This window comes from Taudactylus pleione, unplaced genomic scaffold, assembly GCF_031769625.1.
Source record: "Taudactylus pleione unplaced genomic scaffold, aTauple2 ptg000137l, whole genome shotgun sequence".
NCBI classification, from domain to species: Eukaryota; Metazoa; Chordata; class Amphibia; order Anura; family Myobatrachidae; genus Taudactylus; species Taudactylus pleione.
The window spans coordinates 1,681,891-1,709,170 of NW_028284539.1; the positions used below are offsets into that span (position 1 = coordinate 1,681,891).

General features: G+C 42.5%; 1 protein-coding gene across 2 annotated transcripts in view; it reads right to left on the reverse strand.

Moving 5' to 3' along the window:
- The window catches only part of MOCOS (molybdenum cofactor sulfurase), an 805,385-nt gene that overhangs the window by 67,586 nt on the left and 710,519 nt on the right, over positions 1 to 27,280 (reverse strand). For both annotated transcript variants that reach the window (XM_088473622.1, XM_088473620.1), the window contains exon 12: positions 18,285 to 18,390. In XM_088473622.1, coding sequence (XP_088329748.1) covers positions 18,285 to 18,390 — 106 coding nt within the window. The remainder of the gene's footprint in view (positions 1 to 18,284; positions 18,391 to 27,280) is intronic.

Below are 27,280 nucleotides of genomic sequence, written 5' to 3' on the forward strand. Positions count from 1 at the left end.
GCACTTCTAACTGCACTCAGGCAAAGTATTTTGATGCACTGCTGCACCAAGAGGTGGCACTTCTAACTGCACACAGGCAAGGTGTTTTGACGCACTGCTGCACAAGGAGATGGCACTTGTATGGCACTCAGGTAAGATGTTTGGACACACTGTTGCACAAGGAGATGGCACTTGTATGGCACACAGGCAAGATGTTTGGATGCACTGTTGCACAAGGAGATTGCACTTGTATGACACACAGGCAAGATGTTCGGAAGCACTGTTGCACAAGTAGAAAGGCATTTAGAGACTTGAGGGTATCATGATGAGGGAACCTGGAATGAGGTGATGGCAAGTATACACAATATAGTGACAAAGTTGCACAGGCAACTTCCTGCTGTCCAGAGGCTGGTTATATACCCTTAGGTAGCCGATCATTAGTGGACAGCGTCAGCTGACCACCACCATGCTACCAGTGGGTAAAGGGTAGTCAGATGTTGAAGACTGTCATGGCTGCATCCATGATGGCAACCACAGTAACCAAGGCATGGCACATCTCATGGATGTCTACATGGCTCTTAGGTATAATGCTCAGCACATCACTTGCCGCCGCACCTGACATCTGACAACCTGAGGGATCAGGGGAAGCTGGCATTGGGGTGAATAATGGCTGATTCTTGGCCACAACCTGACAGTATCCCCCCCTTTCAGGATGGACTCTGGACACCCACAAGGCTTCTCAGGAAATCTTCTGTGGAAACCTCGAACCAATAGAGGAGCATGAACATCAGAAACCTTAATCCAAGTCCGTTCTTCAGGTCCGTACCCTTTCCAATCAATAAGATACTAAAAACAACTAGACATACTGTATGCCAAGAATCAAGCCTCTTTTCAACCTCAAACTCAACTCCCCAAAGAGTTTGAACTTGAGGAGTCTTAGGAAGAGAACGTTGAAATATATTAAGTACCAGTGGACATAACTATGAAACATGAAAAGTGTTGGAGATTCTCAATTGTGGAGGGAGCTCCAATTTATAAACCACGGGATTGATGACTTTAAGAATGCAGCCACACCCTGTCTCCAACTTTCAGAAAGGGAACAGCGAGGTGTTTTTGATCAGCACATTTTTTGTAGCTACTAGAAGCTTTTTCCAAAGAGCAATGAATTTTCTTCCATAATGTTGAAAAAGAATCAACAAGACTTGTAACCGCTGGAACTTCCATTGGTGGTAATTCTACTCATGGGTGTTTACCGTATACTGCAAAGAATGGAGTGGTGTTGGAAGAAGAATGGTTCCTGAAGTTGTGAGCAAATTCTGCCCAGGGTAAGAAATTGATCCAATCATCTTGCAAAGAGGACACAAAGAGTCTGATGAATGTCTCCAGCTCTAGATTCACCCTTTCGATTTGGCCATTGGTTTAAGGGTGATGTACGGATGAGAATTTCAGCTTAATTAAAGCACAGAGAGCCTTCCAAAATTTTGCTACAAATTGTACCCCACGATCAGATACAATCTCTTTGGGCAAGCCATGATGCCGGAAGATTTCTTGAATGAACACTTTCACCAGTTGAGGAACAGATGGAAGGCCGGTTAGCGGGATGAAGTGGGCCATTTTTGAAAACCAATCAACTACCTCCCAAATGGAATTGTGTCCCTTTGAAGGTGGTAACTCAGAAATAAAATCCATTGAAATGTGGGTCCAAGGGGTGCTAGGCACAGGTAGAGGTCGCAGGGGACCAACAACTTTGTTATGGCTGGATTTATGTTGGCCACATTTGGCACAAGACACAACAAAACTTCAAACATCCTCTCTTATAGCAGGCTGTCAGTAAGACCGCTGTAAGAATTTAAATGTCTTGAGAATACCCGAGTGATCAGCAAAAAGAGTAGCATGGGCACAAGTCAATAATTTCTCCCATAGATGAGGAACCACAGAAATTTTGCCAGAAGGATGAGACAGAACTTGAGTGGGAGCAAAGACAAGAGGATCCAATATCATCTGGACTAGTGGTTGGTCATCCTCTTCCAAAGGAGAGAGAAAGGATTGTGAAAGACCATCACCCTTTTCGTTCAAGATCCCAGGACAAAATTTAAGCTTGAAAATTGGGAGAAAAAGAGAGACCAGTGAGTCTGTCTGGCATTTAGGCGATGAACAGTCTGAAGATATACTAGATTTTTGTGATCTGTGATAATAGTAAATGGAAATTTTGCACGTTCCAAAAGGTGTCTCCATTCTTCCAAGGCTAGGTGTATGGCCAATAGCTCCTGATCTCCAATGGCATAATTTTTTTTCTGCCGCAAAGAATTTGCGAGATAAGCACATGGATGATTCTTCCCATCCTAATCAGCTTGTGATAAAACTGCTCCAACTCCTACCAAAGAGGCGTCTACCTCCAAAATAAAAGGTTTATCCAGTTGTGGTTGGCACAGAATCGGAGCTGTAGAAAAGGCTGATTTAAGGTTTTTAAAAGCTGCTATAGCAGTGGGTGACCAACGGGATGGATTCAAACCTTTTTTAGTGAGAGCTGTGATAGGTGCAACTACTGTAGAGAAGTTCAAAATAAATCTTCTGTAGTAATTGGAGAAGCCCAAGAAACATTGAATGGCTTATAAAGAGGTCAGCTGTGGCCATTCTTGAATAGCCTTTAGCTTGTCTGGGTCCATTTGTAAGGCACTCCCAGAAATTATATGCTCCAGGAATGGCATAGATGACTGTTCGAATAGGCATTTGGAAATTTTCCTGTAAAGACTGTAGTCGCGAAGGCGAGACAAAACTTCTCTGACATGACGTCGGTGACACTGTAAGTCCTTAGAAATAATTAGACTGTCATCGAGACTACCACAAATTTGTAGAGGACCATCTCTAAAATTTCATATCCCTGAAAGACTGCTGGAGCATTACATAAGCCAAATGGCATCACCAAATATTCGAAATGGCCATCACGCATATTGAACGCAGATTTCCATTCATCTCCAGGTTTAATGCTGATCAAATTATATGCCCCACGGAGATCCAATTTAGTGAAAATGCAGGCACCACAAATTTTTCTCAAAAAGTTCATAAATTAGGTGCAATGGATACCAGTTTTTAATGGTAATAGCATTGAATCTATGCAGGGTCTGTGCCCACCAATCTTCTTTTCAACTAAGAAAAAAACGTCACCTGCCCGAGAAGAAGATGGCCTGATGAATCCCTTGGAGAGATTTTCCTTAATATTCTCTGACACAGAAAGGGGGTAAATTCAACCTCGAGGATGCATCTTTCCCAGAATAAGGTCAATGCTGCAATCCGAAGAGTGATGGGGAGGCAATTTATCTACAGACTGCTCATTAGACATATTAGCAAAGTCCACATACACTTCCGGAAAACAAGGATCAGAAAGAAACTCCAATTGATTGAAGACTGGAGAATATTTTCCAGAAATTTGATGAGTATGTACAAGTACTACATGAGATAGATGCTGGTGGAAACAGTTTTGACCCCAGCAAGGACTTGCATGGTTAACCAGTTCAACATAGGGTTGTGTTTTTTAAGCCAGGGTAAACCAAGGACCAATTTATAAGAAAATCTGGGAAGGACTAGGAATCCATCCATCCATCTTCTCTTGATGAAGGAAGCCAATCTTAAGAGACACTAAGTGTGTAATAAATGAAACTGGATTCCCCAAACTGACACGGCTGTCCACTCCTGAGAGAGCTAGTTTGCTGGGAAGAGGATTGACCAGTATACCCAGAGAATGTGCCAAGGACTCCAAAATAAAAATCCCAGTTGCACCAGAATCAACTAAGGACTTCAGTTCTTTTGTCTTTGCCTTGTAGGGAAGAGACACTGTTAATGGAGGAAAGAGACATTGTTAATAGACTATCCATTAAATGGGATGGCTTGATCAGTACCCCTAACTGGATGCTCCCAGAACCAGTTAGGGTCTTGCATTTCCCAAAAGGAGAGGACAATTCTTAAGGACGTGATCCGGGGAGACACAATAGAGGCAAAGCCTGTTTTGTAACCAACAGGTTCATTCAGCAGTGGTTAATCGAGATCTATTGACCTGCATAATTTCTTCTATACTGGTAGTGGGAGAAGAAGGACGAACATCCAGGGATGGTCAATCTTGAAAATCGTCCCCTCGACCCCTGCTGGCCAAATGCTCCCTGTGCCGTGGTCAGACTACCTCAGCAAAGGACTCTGGGAGGTCCCGAGAGGCTAGTTCATCTTTTATCTTTTCGGAGAGCCCATGAAGAAAAGCTGCCCTAAGGGCCTCCTCGTTCCACTTTAATTCAGAGGAAATGGTTTGGAATTGAACCACGTACTGCCCTACAGTACAGGTTCCTTGACGGACTCAAAGGAGATCAGAAGAAGCTGAGGCAGTATGACCAGGCTCATCAAAAATTATTTTGGCAGTAGAAATTAAAGTTTCATAGTTGGATACTAGTAGATTTGCCCATTTCCACAGTGGGGAAACCCAGTCCAAAGCGTTTCCAGTCAACAGGGAAATAATGTATGCCATCTTCGACCTAGGTGTAGGAAAGTTCTGCGGAAAACATTCAAATTGGATTTTGCACTGGTTGATGAACCCCTGGCATCATCGAGGGATCCCATCAAAACATTCAGGAGATGCCAGCTGAAGACAAGACTTTGAGCTGCCAGAACCTGGAGGTTGGGCTGGAGGATTAGAGAGAGCAACCACAGCGGGAGGAAGGAGCATACCAATGTAACCTGAATAGACAGTAACTGTCCAGAGAGTTCTTGCAGGTATTGACCCACCTGATGTTGAGCCAACTCCTGATTATCCATGTGTGAGGCAAGGTCTTGTGATGCCCCCGGCGCCTGGGAACCATTAGCTTCCATTGGGCCTGTGCAAACTGTCATGTTTGACTTTGGGAAGTCCCCTACTAAGGGGGTGAAAGCTGAGGTCCCGGGTTGAGGGAGAAATTGGAGGGATGGGGCCTGCAGTTGATCCGAACAACCCTCCCCAGCCAAGTGAGTACTGTACAGTATAGTACTGTACATTGTGCTTTGCTACTCTACTGTACTTTTCTTCCTTTAAAGAATGTCTCTATTTCACCTGTACTGTACCTCCTGTACACCAAAGACAGTACTGCTCCTTACATCTCCAACCTCGTCTCCTAACAAACTGCCTTCCTCCCTCTCTGGTTGGCCAGTGACCGGCGCTTTACCCCTCCTTAAATGTGCACTGAAATCCCACTGGTTCATCAAATCCTATGCTTCCACAAAATACTGTAAACTTGTCACCAGGTTGGTCAACCCATCCTGCTACTGTATCTCAGCCATCTCTAACTTGCTTACTTTCTGCCACCAAGTCCCCATCTACATGCTCATGTCTCTGCCAGCTCCCCTAGATTGTAATCCCAAGAGCAGAGCCCCCCTCCCTCTTGTCTTACAGCCCTGTTCTCTAACACTTCATTGACAGCCTTCACTTAAACAGTGGCCATTTACAGTAGCCCAGAATTCCCCTCACTCATGGCCGTTCATCTCTCCCAGCAGCTTTACTTCTGCAACTTGTGCCATCACTATTGGAGTCACTTCCACTGTCACATTTGACTTCGGGAAATCCCCTACTGAGGGGGTGGAAGCTGAGGTCCCTTGTTGAGGGAGAAATTGGAGGTGTGGGCATGTATATACGATCTCCTCATCCACGAATATTGGTGAGACCTGACCAAAGGTGCAGAGTCTAACCTGCTGGGATGTTTTCACCAGTGACTCCTCCAAGCAGGATATAGGTTTAAGCTGCATCCAGCAGGCAGGTCACGGTCCTATGGTCAGGTATCAGATACCCACGGAAATAGAGATAACACAACGATGGCCCAAGAGAAATACTTCAGGAAGAAGTACAGCTGCACAAGAAGTTGGTCTTTGTAATTGTACACAGGTAAATGCTTTTTGACGCACTGCTGCACCAATGGGTGGTACTGGTAACCGCACTCAGGCAAAGTATTTTGATGCACTGCTGCACAAGGAGGAGGCACTTGTAATTGCACACAGGCAAGGTGTTTTGACACACTGCTGCACAAGGAGATGGCACTTGTTTGGCACTCAGGCAAGATGTTTGGACGCACTGTTGCACAAGGAGATGGCAATTGTATGGCACGCAGGCAAGATGTTCAGACGCACTGTTGCACAAGGAGATAGGCACGTAAAGACTCAAGGGTATTACGATAAGAGAACCTGGAACATGGTGACGGCAAGTATACATGAGATAGCGACAACGTTGCACAGGCAACTACCTACTGTCTGGAGGCTGGTTATATACTCTGAGGTAGCAGACAATTGGTGGACAGCATCAGCAGACTACCACCATGCTACCATTGGGTAAAGGCTGCATCCATGACAGCAACCGCAATAACCAAGGCATGGCACAGCTCATGGATGTCCACATGGCTCATAGGTATAATGCTCAGTGTGTCACTCGCCACCGGACCTAACGTCTGACCACCCGAGGGAACAGGGGAATCTAGCACTGGAGTGAGTAACAGCCAGTCCTAAGCTGCAACCTGACATCCATGCTTCTCAGATGACTTCCTCGCTTACTGTACCTTGCTTCCCAGCCATATTGTGTCCTGAGAATCTAGGTACAGTACTAATTGTTAATTGTGCTCTTTTTATATTTTTGTTACTGTACTGTACACATATTGAAATTTCTAACTGTGCTCTATCCCTTGTAAATCTGTATGTGGTGCGTAAATGAAGATGATTAAACAAATCTAATAATCAGGTACTCTTAAAATTTTACTAATATCAATGTAATCAGCATTAAATGATACATAATGTAGTCTCATGTTGTCATGTCTGCACAGTGTATATGCTATTAACAATTGGTGCCAGATGGGTGAATAGTCATTGCAGGTATTACTATTAGGGATGTGCGCCGAATCAGCAGTGTAAGTAGTAAGTATGTGTTTTAGCATGTGTATGTATGTTTTGTGTATTATATACTGTATGTGTATATATGTTAGTGCGCATATATGTGTATGTATGTGTCAGTGTGTTAATATTTGTTAATGTGTACATATGTGTATTACATATAACACATACATGTTAGCTATATACTGTATATATTATCAGGAGTGCAGGTACGTATGTTCTCTGCACCTTGCATTGCACTTTATGGATCTGTTTTGATATAAAACTGGTATATATTTAATCTTGGATGTGCTTGCTCCTCCTTTTGACTGTATATATTATATATATATATATATATATATATATATATATATATATATATGTGTGTGTGTGTGTGTTTAAATCCTGAGTTTGCCCCTGCCTTTCTTAAATGAAGTCAGCGCGCAACTTCAAAATAGGTCAGAAGAGCTATGGCACGTGTGCAGCAGCGCCAGCCAGACCTGACCTGGTGGAGAAGAAGCCAGAAGGAAGGAGCATTCTTCAATGCTATAATGTATTTTATTGAACAAGGGCAGTGCAAACCCATGATTTTCTTATATATATATATATATATATATATATATTTTTTTTTTTTTAAACACACACACCCATATACTGTATATATTATGCTGTCAGTCCCGGGCCCCACAATTTCTGATGGCAGTTCTGATTGCAAAGCTTGGGCCGGAGTGGAGGGATCCATAATGAGTTCCTAACAGGGGCCATTTTGTGTCACTTCTTCTAGAGCCAGACACCTCCAGATGCAGATATCCTGTGAACCGGAAGAAGTGTCCCAATTGGAGAAGCCATTGAGCTGCAGGACCCATCTGGTCCCTACCATCTGTGTGGATCACCAACTGACACCTTCGTCCCTGAAATACCCAGGGACAAAGAGGTGCACCACAATGCTGAGGATAAGTGGGAAGCTGCTGTTCACAGAAGACACAAGGTACCAACATAAACTATATTGATACTGAAGGACATTGACTTTGACTATGGTTGCACCACAGGAAGAGCTATCCTAAAATCTATCTGGTATTATTATTACTAATACCTGCAAGGACTATTTCCCAATCTGCCACCGACTGTTAGTAGCATATACTGTACACTGCATAGACATAGCAACATGAAAGCACATTGCGTATCATTTAATGCTTATTACACTGATATTAGTATTATTTGAAGAGTACCCGATTATTAGATTTGCACAAATAAAGTACAATCAGCCCAGAAGAGCTTAATCATCTTCATTTATGCACCACATACAGATTTACAATGGGTAGAGCGGAGTTAGAAATTTCCATCTACTGTACTTCTAGGTCAGGATGACCTACTCTCTGCTGCAGCACACCCCAGACCATAAACCTATATTCAGTGCGCAGGGCTACCAACCATTTTTGTAATGTACACTTGTGGTGCTTATACTGTAAATAAAGTGTAATAATAGTACAGTCAGGGTTTATTTACTGTATATACAGTACATACTTATTCAAATATTTTTTAGACATAATTATGTATATTTTTGTTTACACAGGCCCAGAACTATGCAACCACCATGAGGTACAGGAGGCAAAGATATAGGTGTCAGGATGCAGCCTGGGATCGGCCGATACTCAACTCCGTGCCAGCATCCTTGGGCTTAGGTGTTCAGTCGCTGGGAGTGGAGGTGAGGGGTGGCTGAGTATTCTCCCTGGGGTCTTCTAGGGCTTCCGTGCGGGCGTCCTGGTTCCCGTCGTGGCAGGCATGGGTGCAGCCATGTTGGTCCTTATCACCTGACTAGACTCTCCCAATGGTAGTCCTGCAGTCAATCAGCTGATCCTCTGATCCAATGACCAGCTACCTAAGGGTATTTATTCTTAATCCAGCAGCAGGAAGTTGCTGTTAAACTTCGCTTTCCCCATGGCTAAAATGCCAGTATTTGTTCCAGGCTCTAGGTTACTTTTTATCATATCCCACAGCTAGTCTGCATCTGGATCTTTAACACTAATGGAACCAGCTCACGTATCCATCTCCTATGGCTTCCTGTGCATATCCACGTCTGGATTCCTAGTGACTTATTTTTGTTTTATCTCAAGTCTTGCCTCAGTTTATCCTCCTGTGTCTACCCAGTTCTGATTCATTTACTAGTTTCCTATGTTTCCTTCTGTAATGTTTCCAAGCACTAGTTTCAGTGGGCTTTCACTACACAGCTACTGCATTCTGACACTGAATCTTCAGAGATTCAAGGATTTCATTCAGACCCGCTCGCTCAATGCATATGCAAATTTGGGAAGGCAGGCGATTGCACAGCAAGGCAATAGCAAGCCTACTATGTCTTGGCGTGCGATCGCTCTATGCATGCAGACGCCCACCAGCCAATCTTAAGATGCCCACTTCCGCAGGTCATCTCCAGGAAGTGTATGTAACCATCGGTACCATCAGGTGCAACCGCAGCACTTGTGGCTGACCATACCCTACTGCAAGCACTGCGAGCACTTCAATGTAAAAACCAGCCAGCTGAGGTGTACTATGATGCTGCCTATAATTTATGCACGCCTCTGAAACGGCAATGAGATGCTCAGGCATGCCTGTGTTCACATCTCCACTCCCCCATTACTAGCAGCCAGCCCCTGTCAACATCCATAATTGGCTTCTCCTGTCACTCACTCTGCTGGGAAGTCTATGCGCAGTGAGCAAATGCTTCCTGATCTGTTCATGCATGCACACAGCGATGCGTACACATGTGCACAATGTGAACCATCAGCAACTATGAGCAAAAGCTTCCTAGCGAGTAGATCTGAATCAGGTCCTAAGTTCACTACTTGCACCTGAGTCCCATGCAAAGTTACTTGCTTGCTGTGACTTCAGTGTATCAAGGGCCTGAATCAGAGCTGCTCGCGAGCGCACAGCGCTCACAAGCGGCTTGATGTTTGGCCACTGAGCATGCACCGCATCCGGCGTGCGCATGCGCGAGCCCTGCCAAGCGACTGAACTTCGGTCGCTCCGGGGCTCACTACAAGACAGGACGGCTGTCGATGGTGAGTGACAGCTCACCCTGTTTTGTAGGCGGGTAGAGGGGGTGGCTGCACAAATGCAGGCATTCCCTTAGGAACGCCTGGCGTTTATGGGAGGACCTACTGACATCACTACTGATGTCAGTAGTGGACTTCCTTCTCTATAAGAGCAGGGAGCCCACTCGGGCTTGCGGCAGCCGAGACCCTACCCCAGGGTCTTGTAGCAAGCCCAATGGTCGCGATAATTGAAATGGTCTCCAGCCCACTCGCACAAGTTGTGAGTGGCCACCCACAGCTTTGCAAGTGGCCTGGAGACAAAAAAAAAAAATGCGCACAGACCCTGCGAGTTGCCTGCGGCAGCGGGCGGGTCTGAATCAGGGCCCAAGTTCACTACCAGCACCTGAGTTTCCTGCACAGCCACTTGTACTCCTTGATTGTTTCTACAGTGTATCAAGTACATTCAGTAGTGTCTGAATTCCCCGCAGTTATTATCCATTGTTTCTACAGTGTATTAAGTACACCCACCAGCGGCTGAGTTCCCTGCAATTATTAACCATTGTTTCTATAGTGTATCAAGTACATCCACCAGTGGCTGAGTTCCATGCAGTCGTTATTTGTGTTTGTTTCGACAGTGCACCAAGTACACTACCCTGCGTCCAGGTCTTCCGAGTTACCCAAAGCATCCAGTAACTGACCTTCCATTATTCATTAGCACTCCCAACTAGTCTGTGCCAGTCCTCCAGTGTCACTTCTTGGTGTACCTAGCAACATCTCATTCCATTCATTATTGCAGTGACATTTTCTAGTCTCCTCGTCACTCCCAGGTACCTAACCAGAGGGCTGCGACCTGCTCACTCGGTGCAGCAAAACCCATATTCCAACTGGAGGGGTCACTGGTGAAGACCATAGAGTGGATCTGATTCTGTGCCTCTGGTTAGGTCTGGCCAACACCTGGGATTGACTGTTATTGAGGACACTAGCATTGTCTCTCCCCTCGCTGCCTCCTAGCCATCCTAACCCCCCAGCTCTCTGTCCTCCTCAGACGAACTCCCAGCTGAAGATTGTGACAATAGGCGGAGGCAGAGCCCGAAAGCGCTCCCCAGCCAAGTAAGTACAGTACATTATGTTTTACTAATGTACTTCTCTTCCTTTTAAGAATATCTCTCTCCCTCCAGTACTGTACAGTACCTCCTGTACTCTAAAGACTGTCTGACGATTACTCCCTTGCTCACCTTGCTTCCCAGCCATATTGTGTCCTGTGATTTTGGTACTAATTGAAACTTATGCTCATTTTATGTTTTGGTTACTGTAATGTAGTGTACAATAAGGTTATGTTTTCCACTGAGGACATTACTGTGTTTTTCATTTCTTTACACAGAAAACCTCCATATCATTGTTATGTGGCCCAAGACATCAGAGGACAGCAGTGATTCCGGTAATGCTTTCTATATGTACTGTAACTCCCCTTTAACCTCTAAAAAGGACTCTACTGTAGTACTTGATTTTACAATAGAGCAATTTTCTTTTACACACAAACCACAAACCGCCTAATAGTAGACTGCCGATGAGACAGAGCAGTCTAATTTAAGTAATGTAGTCATGAGAGAGCTAAATTAGGGGGGTGTCAGGATGCGGCCTGGGATCTGCTGCTACTCACCTCTGCGCTGGTGTCCTTGGGCTTAGGTGTCAGTTGCTGGGAGTGGAGGTGAGTGGTTGCTGAGTATTCTCCCCAGGGCCTGCTATGGCTTCTGTTCATGTATCCTGGTTCCCATGGTGCTGGGCATGGGTGCAGCCACGTTGGTCCATATCATCTGACTAGTCTCTCCCAATGGTAGTCCTGTGGTCACTCAGCTGTACCTCTGATCAAATGACCAGCTACCCAGGGGTATTAAAGTCTGACTCCAGGAACAGTAAACTGATGTTTAACTTCGCTGTTCCAGTGATTGTTATGATCTCTGGTGTTTTCCACATAGTATCTACAATGTGTTGTTTCAGCCCTCACGCTGACCACCAGTGTTACTTGTATTAGCTCCCATGCTAATTCCCAGTGTGTTACTTCAGCTCTCTCATAGAACTCCAGTGTTTCTTGTAAATCCCTGTGTTGTCTTTTAGTGTGCTGCTCAGCTCTTCAACTGCCTCCCTATGTTCCTGTGGTGCCAGCTTTCATGCTAATTACTAGTTAGCTCTCAGCTGGATCTCTAGTAATTCCCAGTACATGACTGTATCCACATTTCTCCCTGTTTCTCTGTGCAAGTCAGCACCTGGATCTCCTGTGCTCAAGTATTCAGTTAATTTGCTGATCTCCTGTGCTCAAGTATTCAGTTCATACCCTGATCTCATGTGCTCAAGTATTCAGTTTATATGCCAGTCTCCTGTGTTCAAGTATTTAGTCCTAACTAATCCTTTGTGTCCTAGCTATTTAGTTTTCATGCTGGCCACTAGTGTTGTTCCCAGTGCTAATTCATTCTAATATAGTTCCAGTCATGCTGCCACTCCCAGGTACCTGTCCAGAGGGCCGCGACCTGTTCACTTGGTGCATAGAAACCCATATGCCAACTGGAGTGGTCACTGGTGAAGACCACCAACTGAGTTAGACTCCGTGCCTCTAGGCAGGTCTAGCCAAACCGGGATTTGGCTGCAATAGGGAGATCTAGCACTGTCACTCACCTGCTTGTTCCCTAGCCACCCTAACCCCCTGGCTTTTTCCCATACGGCTCCTGACAGGGGTGATGTACTGTATGAAGGGGCAATATGGGGGAGGAGTGGTATCAGTGCATGTTATGTGCATTGATACCACTTATACCCAATGTATTATTGTGGGGCGGTCATTATCAGCCTGGCTATCTAAAAGATATGGAGGGCAATGTATGAACGTTCAGTTGCACTGACCAATCAGACAGCTGCAGCTGTTGATATCGACAGCTGCAGCTGTCATTGCCCTATCACCAGAGCAGGGCCAGCACTGTCCCTGCTGTGGTGGTTGCCGGCCTGCAGGCTGCACGCAGGATCTTGCAAAGCAGTGCTTTTTCCTAATAACCTTATCATCCTTGTGGGCGTACATATGCAAACATACTGAAATCTGAATAATGTACTTTAAAAAAAAAATCTGATCTTCTGAGGAGATCCAGGTAAATCCGAGTCATGGTTCTGATCTTATTGCGGTTCAGAATTTGGATTTTAAATCAAATTTCGGGTTTTGGATTGCATAAATTACATGATTTTAGCTGTTTTAAAAAAATGTTATCTATTTTTATTTTAAAAAATCCAGATCCAAAAAAATCGTGTGGGTGGTTTTGCAAAAACAAAAACAAAACACGAAGATGAATGCAGATCCAAAACACGGAGTCAGCACACATCTCTAGTACTTATAGTATAGTACATTGTGGAAGTCAATATTTTACAATATACTGTATATTAGTGTTGTAATTACTGTACCTTTTTCTTTTTTTTTTACAGAGCAAGGGTGATAGCCCTCTTCAAATTAATAAATCATGTTTTGGTGGACCATACTTGCCTACACTCCCGGAAGTTGCGGGAGGCTCATGATTTTTGGGGTAACCCCCCGCACCCCCCGAAAGTGCAAGCAGATCTCCCGCATCCTGCACACTTCCCAGTGAAGTGGGCAGGATGGGGAGATTTTCCTAGGAATCCACAGGGGGTGGGGCTAAAATTATGCAAATTGTGTCATTTAACCCCACCCCAATCTTGCAGACTCGCAAATCACAAATTTTTTCTGTGGTGGGGCAGAGCTTAATGAGGTCTACAGGCCGGCCCTGCCCTCTTGAATATGTTTGCAGAATCTCCTTTCTGGGCTGCTCCTGGGAAGAAGTACTGCAAAGTCAGTAAGTATGTGGTGGACCATTTTTTAATTTTATTTTACAGTTTAATTTACTATTTTTTTTATTTAATAAAAAAAATTGTTATACAGTACATCCTGTGCTTTTATTTTTCAATATTATAATGTAGATGACAGAAAGTTCTAGCAAATGGTGGGTCTAGTACATCTGAAAAAACAAGAAAAGTGATTGGAGTCCATGGTTGGAGAGCAGAGATGTGATGAGAACAGACGGAAGCTCCATCAGCAGGGAGCTTACAGTGTAAGGGTAAGGGAAAGGGGAAGACATAATGAGTGAGCCAGTGTAAGAGAAGCTACTGTAAGGGCAGAAAGCAGGAGTGAAAGAATTCGAGAGTGCAAAATGGTGAAGTAGACTAGTGGTGACATGGTTAAAACGGATATGCTTTTTCATTTAAACCTAGCACTCACTTTGCAAATTAAATTGGATTTCAGCAAGTTCACCTGAGCTGTGTACTTTACAGTACATCGTCTAAAGAAGAAAAGAAGAAGTAAAGAGCAGCATATTGGGACCAGTGTTGAAAACTGTAAAATGAATAAACAAATGAAAAATAAGCCCAAAACAAGCCAAAACCAATTCAATAAAGCCCAAAAAAGAAAAAGTGACTAAATGCTGTGGGATGGGGGTAATTAAATGAAAACCACAAACGGTACTGTTTATTGTTAATTTTATTAAAATATATATAAAGATTCAAAACAGGGCTTTTCTTTGCATTATGAATAAACCTCATTGTGCAAAGTAAAATGCAGGACAATTGGTTTACAATCTTTGAGGGCAGCCTTCCTCCCAACCCCACCCCCACTCCCCTTGGGAGACTTGTACACTGCATATAAATTAACCTCTAATATTATTTACTGCATGTGTCCCCTTACAATAATATTCACCATATAACACACTATAGAGCATGCTGGGCTGAGAATTGTAGTTGAGTGCAGACATTGCAGAAAAAAACTGAGGTAAGGTTCCCCCCCACAAAAGCATAACCAGCCCTGGGCTCCTGAGCCAGTCCTGGTTCTAAAAATATGGGGAGAAAATGTGTAGGGGTCTCCCGTATTTTATGAACCAGCACTGGGCTCTGTGAACCAGTCCTGGTTTTAAAAATAGGGGGTAAAATGGCATATATTTAAAACCAGCACTGGACTCTAACTAGTTGGGGTGTAATGACCCTTTCACCGGTTCACCATGGCCAAAGCATTAACACCCCAAGCTAGTCAGCCCAAGCTAGTTCAGGGGAGGTGGGGACCAACAGATAAAGGGTTACCACCTATTCTGAGCATCCCAGACAGGCTGAAGCCTGGAGCACTAGCCTGCACCTCTGGTCAGTGGGTGCAGGGGTAATAGTGGAATTTATATATGTCTACTATTGTTTTTTACAGTGGGACTACAGGTGCCAGTGTGCCTGCTCTTTGGCACTTGTGGAGCTACAAGTGCCAGCAGATGGCTGTCACCCGTACCCCCACTGTAAAAAATAATTGGCTGGAAGCCGGATGACTATCGATCAACAGCCACGCATGTTTGCTTTGGGGGAAGGGACATAAAGGGCACACAAAATTTGTAATGTTATAACAGCACCTGCTCCAAAGATTTCAAAGTGCCACAGTGACCGACACTGCTATGTACTGATTAGTGACATGTTGTGCAAGCTCCTAGTGGCACAGCAGTGCTGACATGGCTGCAAGTGTGCAACATAAAATTCACAGACAGTTTGTAATCCAGGGTCACCTCTTTCTGGGCTAAGACTTGTGGTTCAGTGATGATTTTATACACCGCTGGTCAGACCCTACTACTAATTTCTAAGACATGTCATCACTATGTGAGCACTGCACATGACTTTCTGCAGTGCCACAGTGAAGGCACTTACTGCTGTATACCGATTAGTGACAAGTTATAGAAGCACCTAGTGGCACAGCAGTTCTTCTAGCAGCTGGAGGATTTTGTCCTAGCAATGGTTACCATTCCTCTCATTTTTAGGGCATAAGTACTGTAATTGCAATGGCTGACCTTGAGCTGACTGCTTAAATGGCAAACAAAGTGTCCTTTATTATGTTAATGAATGGCTCTTTCTTGTTTTGGGGGAAGAGACCAAGAGAGCACAACAAGTTTGTAATGTGATCACTGCACCCACCCCAAAGATTTCAAAGTGGCACAGTGACCAGCACATACTGCTGTGTACCTATCAGCAACATGTTGTACAAGCTCCTAATGGAACTGCAGTGCCGACATTAATGCAAGTGTGTGGCATAAAACACAGTGTCAGTTTGTAATCCAGAGACACCTCTTTCTGGGCTGAGACTTATAGTTCAGTGATGGTTTTACACACTGCTGCTCAGATCCAACTACTAATTTCTAAGACATGCCATCACTGTATGAGCACTGCACACTACTTTCTACAATGCCACAGTGACCGGCACTTACTGATTTGTACTGATTAGCATCATGTTGTACAAACTCCAAGCAGCACAGCAGTGCCGACATTGCTACAAGTGTGCGGCATAAAATGCACAGTCAGTTTGCAATCTAAAGACACCTCTTTCTGGGCTGAGATTTGTGGTTCATAGATAATTTCATACAGCGCTGCTAATACCCCACTACTAATTTCTAAGGCATACCATCACCGTGTGAGTGCCACACATCACTGCCGAAAATAGCCTGCTGTGTAGATTTACTACAGTAATGTATACTGTATTAAAGACATTGTTTACACTCTACAATAGTGTACAGTATGTGCTTGGTCTGCCTGTCAGGGCTTACTGTTCTATTGTATTCTATAGTGCCATACTGTATCCATCCACTGCTGTATTATTCACCACTTATTCAGTGGAGCACTGGTCACCCAATATTCAAGCTGTGTATTACATGGCATGTATATTGTAAAGTCTCACTTCATCTTACTGTGCCATGCTGTACTATGCTAATGCCGTGAATTAGAAGCCTGTATGGTGTGCTATGAGCAAAGATGTAGCCAGACACATCTGTATCATGCCCGGTATTGCTGTTTTTTTCTCTTTGTCTTCCTCCACCTTCACATCTATGCCCCGTCTGTCTTTCTGTTCTCCCTTCCCAGTCTCTCCCTATCTCATCTATGTTCACCCACCTGTTCCTCTCTCTCTCTGCTCTCTATCAATCCTGCCCTCCCTCTCCATCTGTTTCTCTCCTATTTCTGTCCCCTCTCCTTCCTCTGTCTCTCTCATCTCTTTCCTTACTCTCCTCTCTCTCACGATTCTGTTCCTTCAACCTCACTCATCTCTGCCACCTTCCATTTGTCTCGCTAATCTCTGTTCAACTCCCTCCTTATCTCTCTTACCCCTGTCACCTTCCCACCTATCTATCGGGTGCTGACAGGAGGGGTCAGACATATAAATCTATACAATGCTGGGAAAAGAACAGAGGCTGTGTCTGAGCCTTAGGCAGCCAATGAGAGCAGTGAGGGGAGGGAACTTCCAGTTGGCTTCATCCTTCAGAGCATTTGAATAGGAGGGGCTCACTCCACCTCATCCATAGCAGCCACTGAAAGCTTTGAGGGATTAGTGCAACCTCCTCTCATATGTAGTACATTCACAAGTGATAGATGGACATTTAAGCCAAATATATTATAGATAATCATACAGTATATACTTTGAAATGTCTCAAGACAACATAAAGGAATTGATAATAAACCAGAGTATATGCAACATTTCAACTAGGACACAAACTGGCCAGTGTTACTATATTTAGAATGGACTGATAATTGCCTGAAATGTTGCTGTTTTTCCAGTAATTATGTTTAATGTAGTTGAAATTTTAACCATCACATAGCATTCTATTAATAATGATCACACAGTAATATATAATGCTTAATGGAAATAGCTTATTTGCTAAGTGTTGGTTAAATATACTGTATGAATGATAAATTAAATAGGTGATTTAAGGTAAAAAAAACTACAGTACAATCAGGATAATTTAAAGATTAGTTATAATGAAACAAAATGTACAATTGCAATTTATCTCATACGAACAGCTTACTTTGTATATATTAAATATAGTGTTTTATTCATAATGCTCCATGGATCAGCCTCTTAAATAACAGCACCAACAGAATTAAAATAGTGAGGCCATTTGTACTATAATTTATATTTCATTACAGCTTCACCTCTAACAAATACATTAGCTCCAGAGCATCCAGTTAAGTGGCAGTTGTGGGAGAACTTGAGTCTTGTCAGACTTAGCTTCTGTAGGGGTGGTTTTAGTGACACCATCACTGAGGTACACATGGATGAGCTGAAATCATAGTAATCTATTACAAATTTTAATCTATTACTTGCCCATTGACAGCAAGGCTCCATACATGTGTATGTCCAATGACTACATATTCAGTGTACTGTGGACCACTATCAAGAAGGATAGATAATATCAAATGAGCTTGGTAGAGGCAGCAGATATCAGAACATTGGTTGTGTCCTAGGTGTTCAGTCATGTTACACTACAAGTACACCAACATAATGTATATATATTACATATATTTATTTACACATATACATACTTATATACGTACATACACCTACCACATACATCTCACCTTATTGGAATTTGCTGACAAAGATGATAAATACTTGCTGTGTTTACAAGAAGATACTGGGCTTCATTGACTAAAGAGAGTGGGGGCAAAGATGAATCCGCAAATCCTGAGGAGAAATACACATTATTGGTAAGGGAAAATGTAACATGATGAGATGAATGGTTATATAGCTTTAAGCAATTAGGAATAGATAAGTATAAATATGATGGACAGTTTTAAATTATGAAAAATATACATATGTCCAAAAAATGCACACTAAAAAGAATGCACTAAGGGCCTGATTCAGACCCGCTCGCGAGCACTATGCGCTCGCAAGCGGGTCGATGGTGGCCCAGTGCGTATGCGCATGACGGAGCCGGCTCCTTCGTGCGTAATGCGCGAGACCTGGATAGCGACGGCCAAACCGTCTTGTACCAAAGGTGGTGTGCTGTCGATGTTGAGTGACAGCATGCCCCCTTTGGTGGGCGGGTCAGGGGAGTGGCTGCCCAAACAGAGGCGTTCCCATGTGAACACCTCCGTTTGGGGGCGGCCCCACTGACATCACGAGTGATGTCAGTGGGAGAGATTCCGGCTCTGTGAGAGACAAAATCTCTCTGGGGCTTGCGGCAACGAGACCCTGCCACAAGGGTCTCGTCGCAAGCCCGATGGTCGCGATGGTCTTGACCATGGTCTCTTTCTTATTATTATTTGTTAAGAAATATATGTCTAAACATTTAGGCATAAGTAAGATTGCCCAGGTAATATTTGAAAACAGTTTTGATGGATGATTTTTCCTATTGTGTATTAAGTAATAACATGTGTGTCATTTTCAATTAACGAGTGGGTATTTAAGTTCTATCAGTGACCCATACATCTATACCTATTCTCTTGAGGAAGCTGGGGGACCATAACCCAATGAAACACATTGAGGGCTTTTTTCTACAAACTCCCAAGACCCACTGGATGCACCTTGGACTGTTTTACAAAACCCCTCTGAGAAGGATTGCGGCATTTAAGAACTCTGGGTGGTTAACATCTCACAACCTTAAACTACTGCATGGTGGATGCTAAAAGGAACTTTGAGAACTCACTCCACAGACTGGTAATCTTTTGCTGCTCAATCAAATCCTTTGGACATACAGGAGGGAATCCTAACTCCAGTATAAGTAATTCGGGAGTTGAATTGCATTGACATAAATCTGCATTTTGTGTATTTTTGACTTTATCTGTTTATGTTTATATTCAGGTTGAGTCTCCCATATCCAAAATGCTTGGATCCAGGGGTATTTTGGATAACAGAATATTCCGTATTTTGGAATATTTGCATATCATAATGAAATATCTTAGGAATGGGACCCCAATATACACACAGAATGCATTTATGTATTATATACACCTTATACATATAGCCTGCAGGTAATTTTATACAATATTTTCAATAATTTTGTGGCTCAAACAAAGTTTGTGTACAGAAATGAAATTCATTTATGTTTCATATACACCTTATACACACAGCCTGAAGGTAATTTTATACAATATTTTGAATAATTTGTGCTTTAGACAAAATTTGTGTACATTGAGCCATCAAAAATCAAAGGTTTCATTTTCTCAGTCATGCCAAAATAATTCCGTATTTCAGAATAGTCCGTATTTCTGAATATTTGGATATGGGAGACTCAACCTGTATTAATGTTGAAATGTTACTACTCTAGTATGCACTTAGTGCATTCTTTTTAGTGTGCATTTTTCGGACAATGGAATAAATATAAATATGTTTCATAATTTAAAACTATCCATCATATATATACTTAAATAGCACTGGTTCTTGTACTATTTTTCTTGTGATCATTGTTGGGACTGACTATCCCTTTTCCAGCTGCTTGAATGACAGCGCGACAGTACCATTTTACTCTGTAATTGCTTATAGCAGTGGTTCCCAAACTTTTTTGAATCACGGTGCCCTCGAGGATCAGTTTTGTCTTCAAGGGACCCCTAGGCCAAAATTTTGTTAATAATTTTTTTTTCTGAATTTCTCATTAAGTAAATCGTGCTTACCTGTAATCCTTAGGTTCAATTATGTGTTGGGGAACAGGTCTGTGCATGTTTGTCTACATATTTACATTACATTGATAAACAATTTGATTTGGTGCTGGACCACCAAGCTGAGGTACCCCTGCAAGTGTCCTGAGGCACCCCAAGGAGCCATGGCACACAGTTTGGGAACCACTGGCTTAAAGACATTTTTTGCTCAAGATAAAAAATACCCAACATTTGTGATGTTAGAATAATGTTAGGACCTCATCCAGATGTAGGATTATTGCAAATGTTCCTCTTCTTATGAGAGCAACATGGTATTAGCAAGTTGCGAAAACTGGCCTTTTAACTAGGTTTACTCTTGGTTTACTCTGAATGCTAAATGAGGCTACAAGTTGATACAGTTTTTGAAATGTCCATCATATTGTTATAATAACTATCACTCATAAACTGTCCTGGTTATGCTATAGTAAAGTGTGTTGAAAGAGGATTGCACTACTGTGCAGACTCCATTTAAGTGCCCCTCCAGTGAGACTTTATTCCATGTATCAAGATGGTTGACAGTCTTAATGCTGTGCATGTGAAGTGCCATCTTGCCACTGTGTTGAGGGACATCGTGGGAGACAGATGTCTTCTAATTAGCTGATGAGAGAACGGAATACATTTAAGATGTTTATAGTGTAACACCAAATGAATGAATGCAGCAGTGTGATTGCATAGACAAAATTATGTTTGTCTCTCAGCAACTAACATCGGTTGGAATAGAATAATGATGAGATTGATGAATGATGAAGAGATTGCTACAGTAATACAAGAAAACCTGATACCTGAGTTTGACTTCCTGGTTGTGGTGTTGGAGACAAACATTGCAAAGCTAACAACAGTGACAGGACCTGATTTAGCAGAGGATGGAATTGCAAAGCTGCACACAAGGAGCTTCACAATTTCATCTTTGCTCAAATCCAACAGGAGGTGTCTGACAACTCCTGCTGCATTTGAGATCCCAGCACTGCAACCTCGGTTGCAGCCTGGCATCACAATCGCGATGTTGTACTCAGCCGGCCAGCTGAGTAAGCCTCTGCTTGCACAGGCTGATAGGCATGCGAGGCCAGGAATCTGCAACCATGGACACAGATCCTGCCCTTGCCACTCTTGGAAAATGGGGATGAGATGTCTGCATTTCCAGGAATGCAGACCACCACAGCACCGCTCAGCAAATGCCTCTGTCAGTCAATAAGGCAATGGCATATGGAAGTCTGCATGCAAGCCACGCAGAACAAGTCATGTGCACGTGCAGATTCCAGATAGTCGAGAAGCTGTGATCAGCAGTAGACTTGCGTGCGCTGCTGAATCAGGCCCATAGCTAGAGCAAAGTTAGAGCTTTAAGCATATGTGCCTTGTGATTTGAGTGCAACAACAACTGCATTACATACAAAAAGTTCTGAAAATTGAAGTTCAAGTCTTATAATTGTCACAAGATAGTTCACAAAGCATTTCAGTGCAAACAAAGGAATGTGAATCCTGTGCTAAGTAAGAAATGTGTTGGTATAGATGAATCAACCCCGAGTGTTACAGGTAACCACAGTTTATCGATTCAGAGGCAACAAGGTATTTCAGTTGCAATGATGAATGGTTTACCAGGTTAACCATATGTAACCCCATCACTATCAAAGGAATTGGCAAGCCAATAAAGTTGGGATAATTAAAGCTCATTTATACTTGAAACAACAACAAAATTCAGAGATTCAAGATGTGCTTTATGTACCAGAGATGTGAACAAATGTTATAACCATCAGTGTCCTGGAACAGAGAGGCCAGAGTTCACTTCATTAGAGAAAAGTGCATTGTGTTAAACTGAAAAGGGACAGTAAAAGCTACAGGTATAATACAGTAATAGCTACAGTTGTCAGTAACTGTATGTAATCTCTACACACCACTGCAATGATAATAACTGAGTCAAAGCCATTAGAACTTTGGCATAATAGATTTGGTCACCTTGGATATGACAGTGTTCAAAAGCTACAGAATGGGATGTTTTCAGGAATGACAGTGAATAACGCAGAGAAACAAAGTTGTCAGTAGTTTCCAAAATCAACAAGCAGAGTTACAAAACCACTTGAGATAGTACATGAGATGTGTGTGGACCAATGGAAATAAAGTCCATGAATTGATACAGATACTTTGTGATGTTTATAAGTGACATCATAAGTATGACATATATGTACTTCATCAAAGAAATATCTGAAGTGTCAAAAAATATTGCACAATTCAAAAGACTTGTAGAAGTTCAGAAAGGTCACAGACTCAAGACACTGAAATAATGATAAAGAATCTCTCAATAGACAGATGGAGCAATTCTTAAGAAAATATGTAATAGAGCATCACTTGACTGCTGCCTATAGACCTGGGCAAAATGGTAATACACAATATATTTCCTCTAATGGTGCAGATACATAAAAATAGGTCAAAGATTAGAAGGGACCATCAATGGGCTTTCATTAGTAATTTCAATTCTCAACACAAGGAGATTGAATTGTTTTTTAAGAAACACTGGAAACTCTTAAATAAGGACCCAGTAACTGGTAAACTCATACTTGATAATCCTTCATTTATTTATAGAAGGACACCCAACTTGAAAGACAAGTTAGTTCATAGTGCAATAGAAGAAAAAAAGCAAACAAGTAGTAGGAGTCATGGGTTTCACACTTGTGGCCTATGTACGATGCGTCGTACAACAAAGGGTGAAAATAAGGTCAGGGAGTTCCAGGTGGATGGAGTAAATTATATTATTAAGGACTTCATCACCTGAAATTCGAAAAATGTGGTGTATGCTCTTAAATGCCAATGCAGACTAATTTATGTAGGGAAAACAAGGAGAAATTTAAAAACCCGCTTAGCAGAGCACACGTATAATATTACAAAGGGCATTGAAACCCACATTGCATCTATGCACTTTAAAAATTCACATCAGTCTAATCCATGTTATTTTAAAGCATTCTGGGGGATTCAAATTATTCATCCTATATGGAAAAAAATAGGGATCTTGTCAAAGGCAGAAATGAAATAGGTGTATAAATTAAAAACCCTAACTCCAAACGGTCTTAATGGAGAATTTGAGTTAAAAAGTTTTTTATGAATGGTTATCTTATCAGTAGTTGGTTCTTTCTTTATATTTATGTATATACAGTATACAATTTTTGGTATTTAATTATTAGTATTTTAAATTTAACTATTTTAATTTGTTGGATTAAACTGCACTTTATTGGAAATCATTGTATTATATTTTATTTGCTTACTGGTATTTTATTATAATTTTTTTACATGTCTCCTGTGTGGAAAATGACTATTTTAATTTGCTGGACAAAACTGCACTTTATTGGAAACCCTTGGTTTCTTGGTTTCTATCTACATGTATCTATAATGAAAGCGGAAATTGTTTATTCATGCCCCTTCCTGGTTTGTGTAATGGATGAACGGTCAATTGAAATGCATATACTATTTCCAGCTCCGGTCAAGGATGTTTTCTACCTCCGGTATTAATGGAACGCTTTTGGAACACAAGCGTGTTTCCAGATTCCCGCTATGATATCACTTCCGGTATTATGTCATTTCTGCTGAGGATGCCTGGGGATGTAGGGTGGCAAAATCAGCGACACACCAGAGACATATTACTTAGTCACTAGAGGTATATATATCTATTAATGTTTAGCAATCACCATGCTTCAGAGGAAGGACTTAGGTCCGAAAAGCTTTAAGCAGGTGATCTTTATCTAATGGGGAACTGCTTCTGGAAAGTGCAGTACCTGGGTGGTGATACAGAGTTCCGGACCTCTGGACCTCCACAGCCATATCCATCTGGGAGGGTAACTGACTTGGAAAACAGAGCGATTGTGAAGCCCTGCCCACAGGGGTTTTTGTTTGATGTTCAATATGTGAGTGCAATGTTTGAGATACTAAAGGGTAAATTTACTAAGATTTGAAATGGTCCCGATTTTTAATGAGATTAAGCTCGCTGGAATTCGCCAAAACTCAGGTGTTTTAATCACTTTTTCATCTCTCAAATTTACCACCAGGCGATTTGAGGCAAATCGCGTTGGCCGATGGTGAAGCAGAACGAGATATCTCTCTCAAGTATCTTGATTTGCAGGAGCTTACTCACCCGAGATTGCAATGTTTTCTCTCTGCAAATCTCTCCCTAGCTAGCAGCCTGCACATATCAGTGAGATATGTGCAGGCTGCTTGTGTGTTAGTCCTGTAAAAAACAGGTTAAATTCTTTAAAAAAAAGCATAACCAGCCCCGGACTTGTCAGCCTGTCCTGGTACCTAAAATTACGAGGAACAAAATGAGTAGGGTTCCACCGTAATTTAAGTACCAGCACCAGGCTGCAGGGCCAGTCCTAGTTTCAAATTTAGGGGGGAAAAATTGTGCAGGGGTCCCCCTATATTTAAAACCAGCACCGGACCCAAAACGACCAGGGTGTAATGCCACAGCCAGGAGTCCCTATTACCGGGTCTCCAGGGCCAAAGCATTATCAACTAAACCACTCAGGCCAAGCCAGGGATCTCAGGGGATGAGGGAACCCCCTAAAAAAGGGGTCCCCCCTCTCCTGAAACCCCAGGCTTGGTCTGAAGCTCGGGATTCTTCCCCGCACCCCTGGGCTGTGGGTACGGGTGTAATAAAGTGTAAAATTGAAGTAAACTATTGTATTTTACAGTGGAACTACAGGTGACGGTATGCCTGCACTTTGGCACTTGTGGAACTACAAGTGCCAATAGGAGGTCAGCACCTGTACCCCCACTGTAAAATAAATAGTTAAATAAAGACACTACATACACACCTTAAGATCAGGGGTCTTCAACCTTTGACCCTCCAGTTGCTGTGGAACTACACATCCCAGCATGCCCTGCCACCATTTTGATATAACAGCATGCTAAAACTGTGGCAGGGCATCCTGGGTTCTGTAGTTCCACAGCAGCTGGAGGGCCAAAGGTTGAAGACCCCTATCTTAGATAGTACAGCTTTATTACACATACATCAATCACAAATACTTACCTATACCAGCCGGTCGGTCTACTTGACCCAAGTAGAAATCCATGTGCTTGGCGATGGAAAAAAGATCCTATACTCACCTCCATCCTGATGCTGCTCTCTGTAGCATCCCCGATCTTGTTAAAACAAAAAAAAAAAACAACTTACCCGAATCAAGCTGAACAGATGTAAGTATATGCTGTTACATGCTGGGAAATCGTGTTAGTGTTTTTCAAAGACCACCCCTGGATCCTATGGAGACCAGTGCAAGGATGGAGGTGAGTATAGAATCTTTTTTTCAGGCACTCTCCATTGGATTATATGGGGACAAGGGGACAGAAAAATCTGACAGCAGGTAAGTATGTATGAGTGAAGTATGTGTGTAATAAACTTGTACTAAATAAGATGTTTGTGTGTATTGTTTTTATTTAACTATTTTTTTACAGTGGGGGTATGGGTGCTGTATAGTTCCACAAGTGCCAAAGGGCAGGCATGCTGTCACCTGTATTTCCACTGTAAAATACAATAGTTTACTTCAATTTTACACATTATTACCCCCGTACAAACAGCCCAGGGGTGCAGGGAAGCGCCCCGGGCTTCAGACCAAGCCTGAGGTTTCAGGAGAGGGGGAATCCCTTTTTTAGGGGGTCTCCACTTCCCCTGAGATCCACGGCTTGGCCTGAGCGGCTTGGAGTGATAATGCTTTGTCCCTGGAGACCCGGTAATAGGGTCTCCTGGCTGTGGCATTACAACCCGGTCATTTTGGGTCAGGTGCTGGGTTTAAATATAGGGGGCCCCCTATGCAATTTTTCCCCCTCTATATATAAAACCAGGACTGGCCCTGCAGCCTGGTGCTGGTACCTAAACTACGGTGGAACCCTACTCATTTTGTTCCCCATAATTTTAGGTACCAGGTCAGGCTGACAAGTCCGGGCTGGTTATGCTTTTATGGGGGGGGGGGGTTAAATCATTTTTTTTAAATAACTTAACCCGTTTTTAACTAATTAAGGGCAGAAACATACACAAATCACAATGATTTGTGTATGATTAAGGCTAAGTTGCAGCTCAGGGAGTGGAGAGCTTCAAAAGTGATTTGGCCAGAGAGTTTGCTGTCATCTCACCCGAGCTTGTCATCCCGATTCTTGGTAAATTTGATAGATGTATATTTTAGGTGAAAAGTACTTCCGATTTTACCGATGGTGAGTTGATTCGAGTTAGATTTCTCCCCTCTAGTTTTACAAGTGAGAAGAGAGAAATCTCTCTCTATCTCATCCGACTTTACCTTCAGTAAATTTGCAAGATGAAAATCAACCCTTAAATCACCCAAGACTGACATATCGACCAATCTCTATTGTTAGTAAATTTACCCCATAGCATTATTTTGGGGAGAATTATTGTGGACATACTGACCTTCTTAAAGTCTTATTTCTGCATATATGAGATTAAGGGCCTGATTCAGAGTTGGGACTAGAGGGAGATATCTCTCTCAACTGATCATCTTGGTGAAACCATGCTGCACTTCAGGTGGGGCGGATTTAAAATGTACAGAGAGATTTAGATTTGGGAGGGAGGTGTCCAAACTGACATCTAACTAGTAGAGTAATAATAAAGCTGTGCAGTATTTGTGGGCTACATGTAAAAGCAGCCGGTATTTACCCTACATGCAAAAAAATGTGTTTACACCCCATGCTTTGCAACATGGTTTGTCCAGGTACATAGTTAAGTGCTATCTCTTCCTCTATTCCCAACTCTGAATCAGGCCCTAAGTCCTGAACAAGAGATGGTAAATCCCCTTTATCATAAAGAATTGTAAGGACTTCCTTATTTTTATGTATCTGCAAAATATATTGTGTGTTATTATTGTTTTATGAAGATATTGTGAAGAATCTTTTTTTTCTAAGGCTGTGTTTCTTTGGTTGCACAGAAATTATTTATTGTTTTATTATGTTGTTAC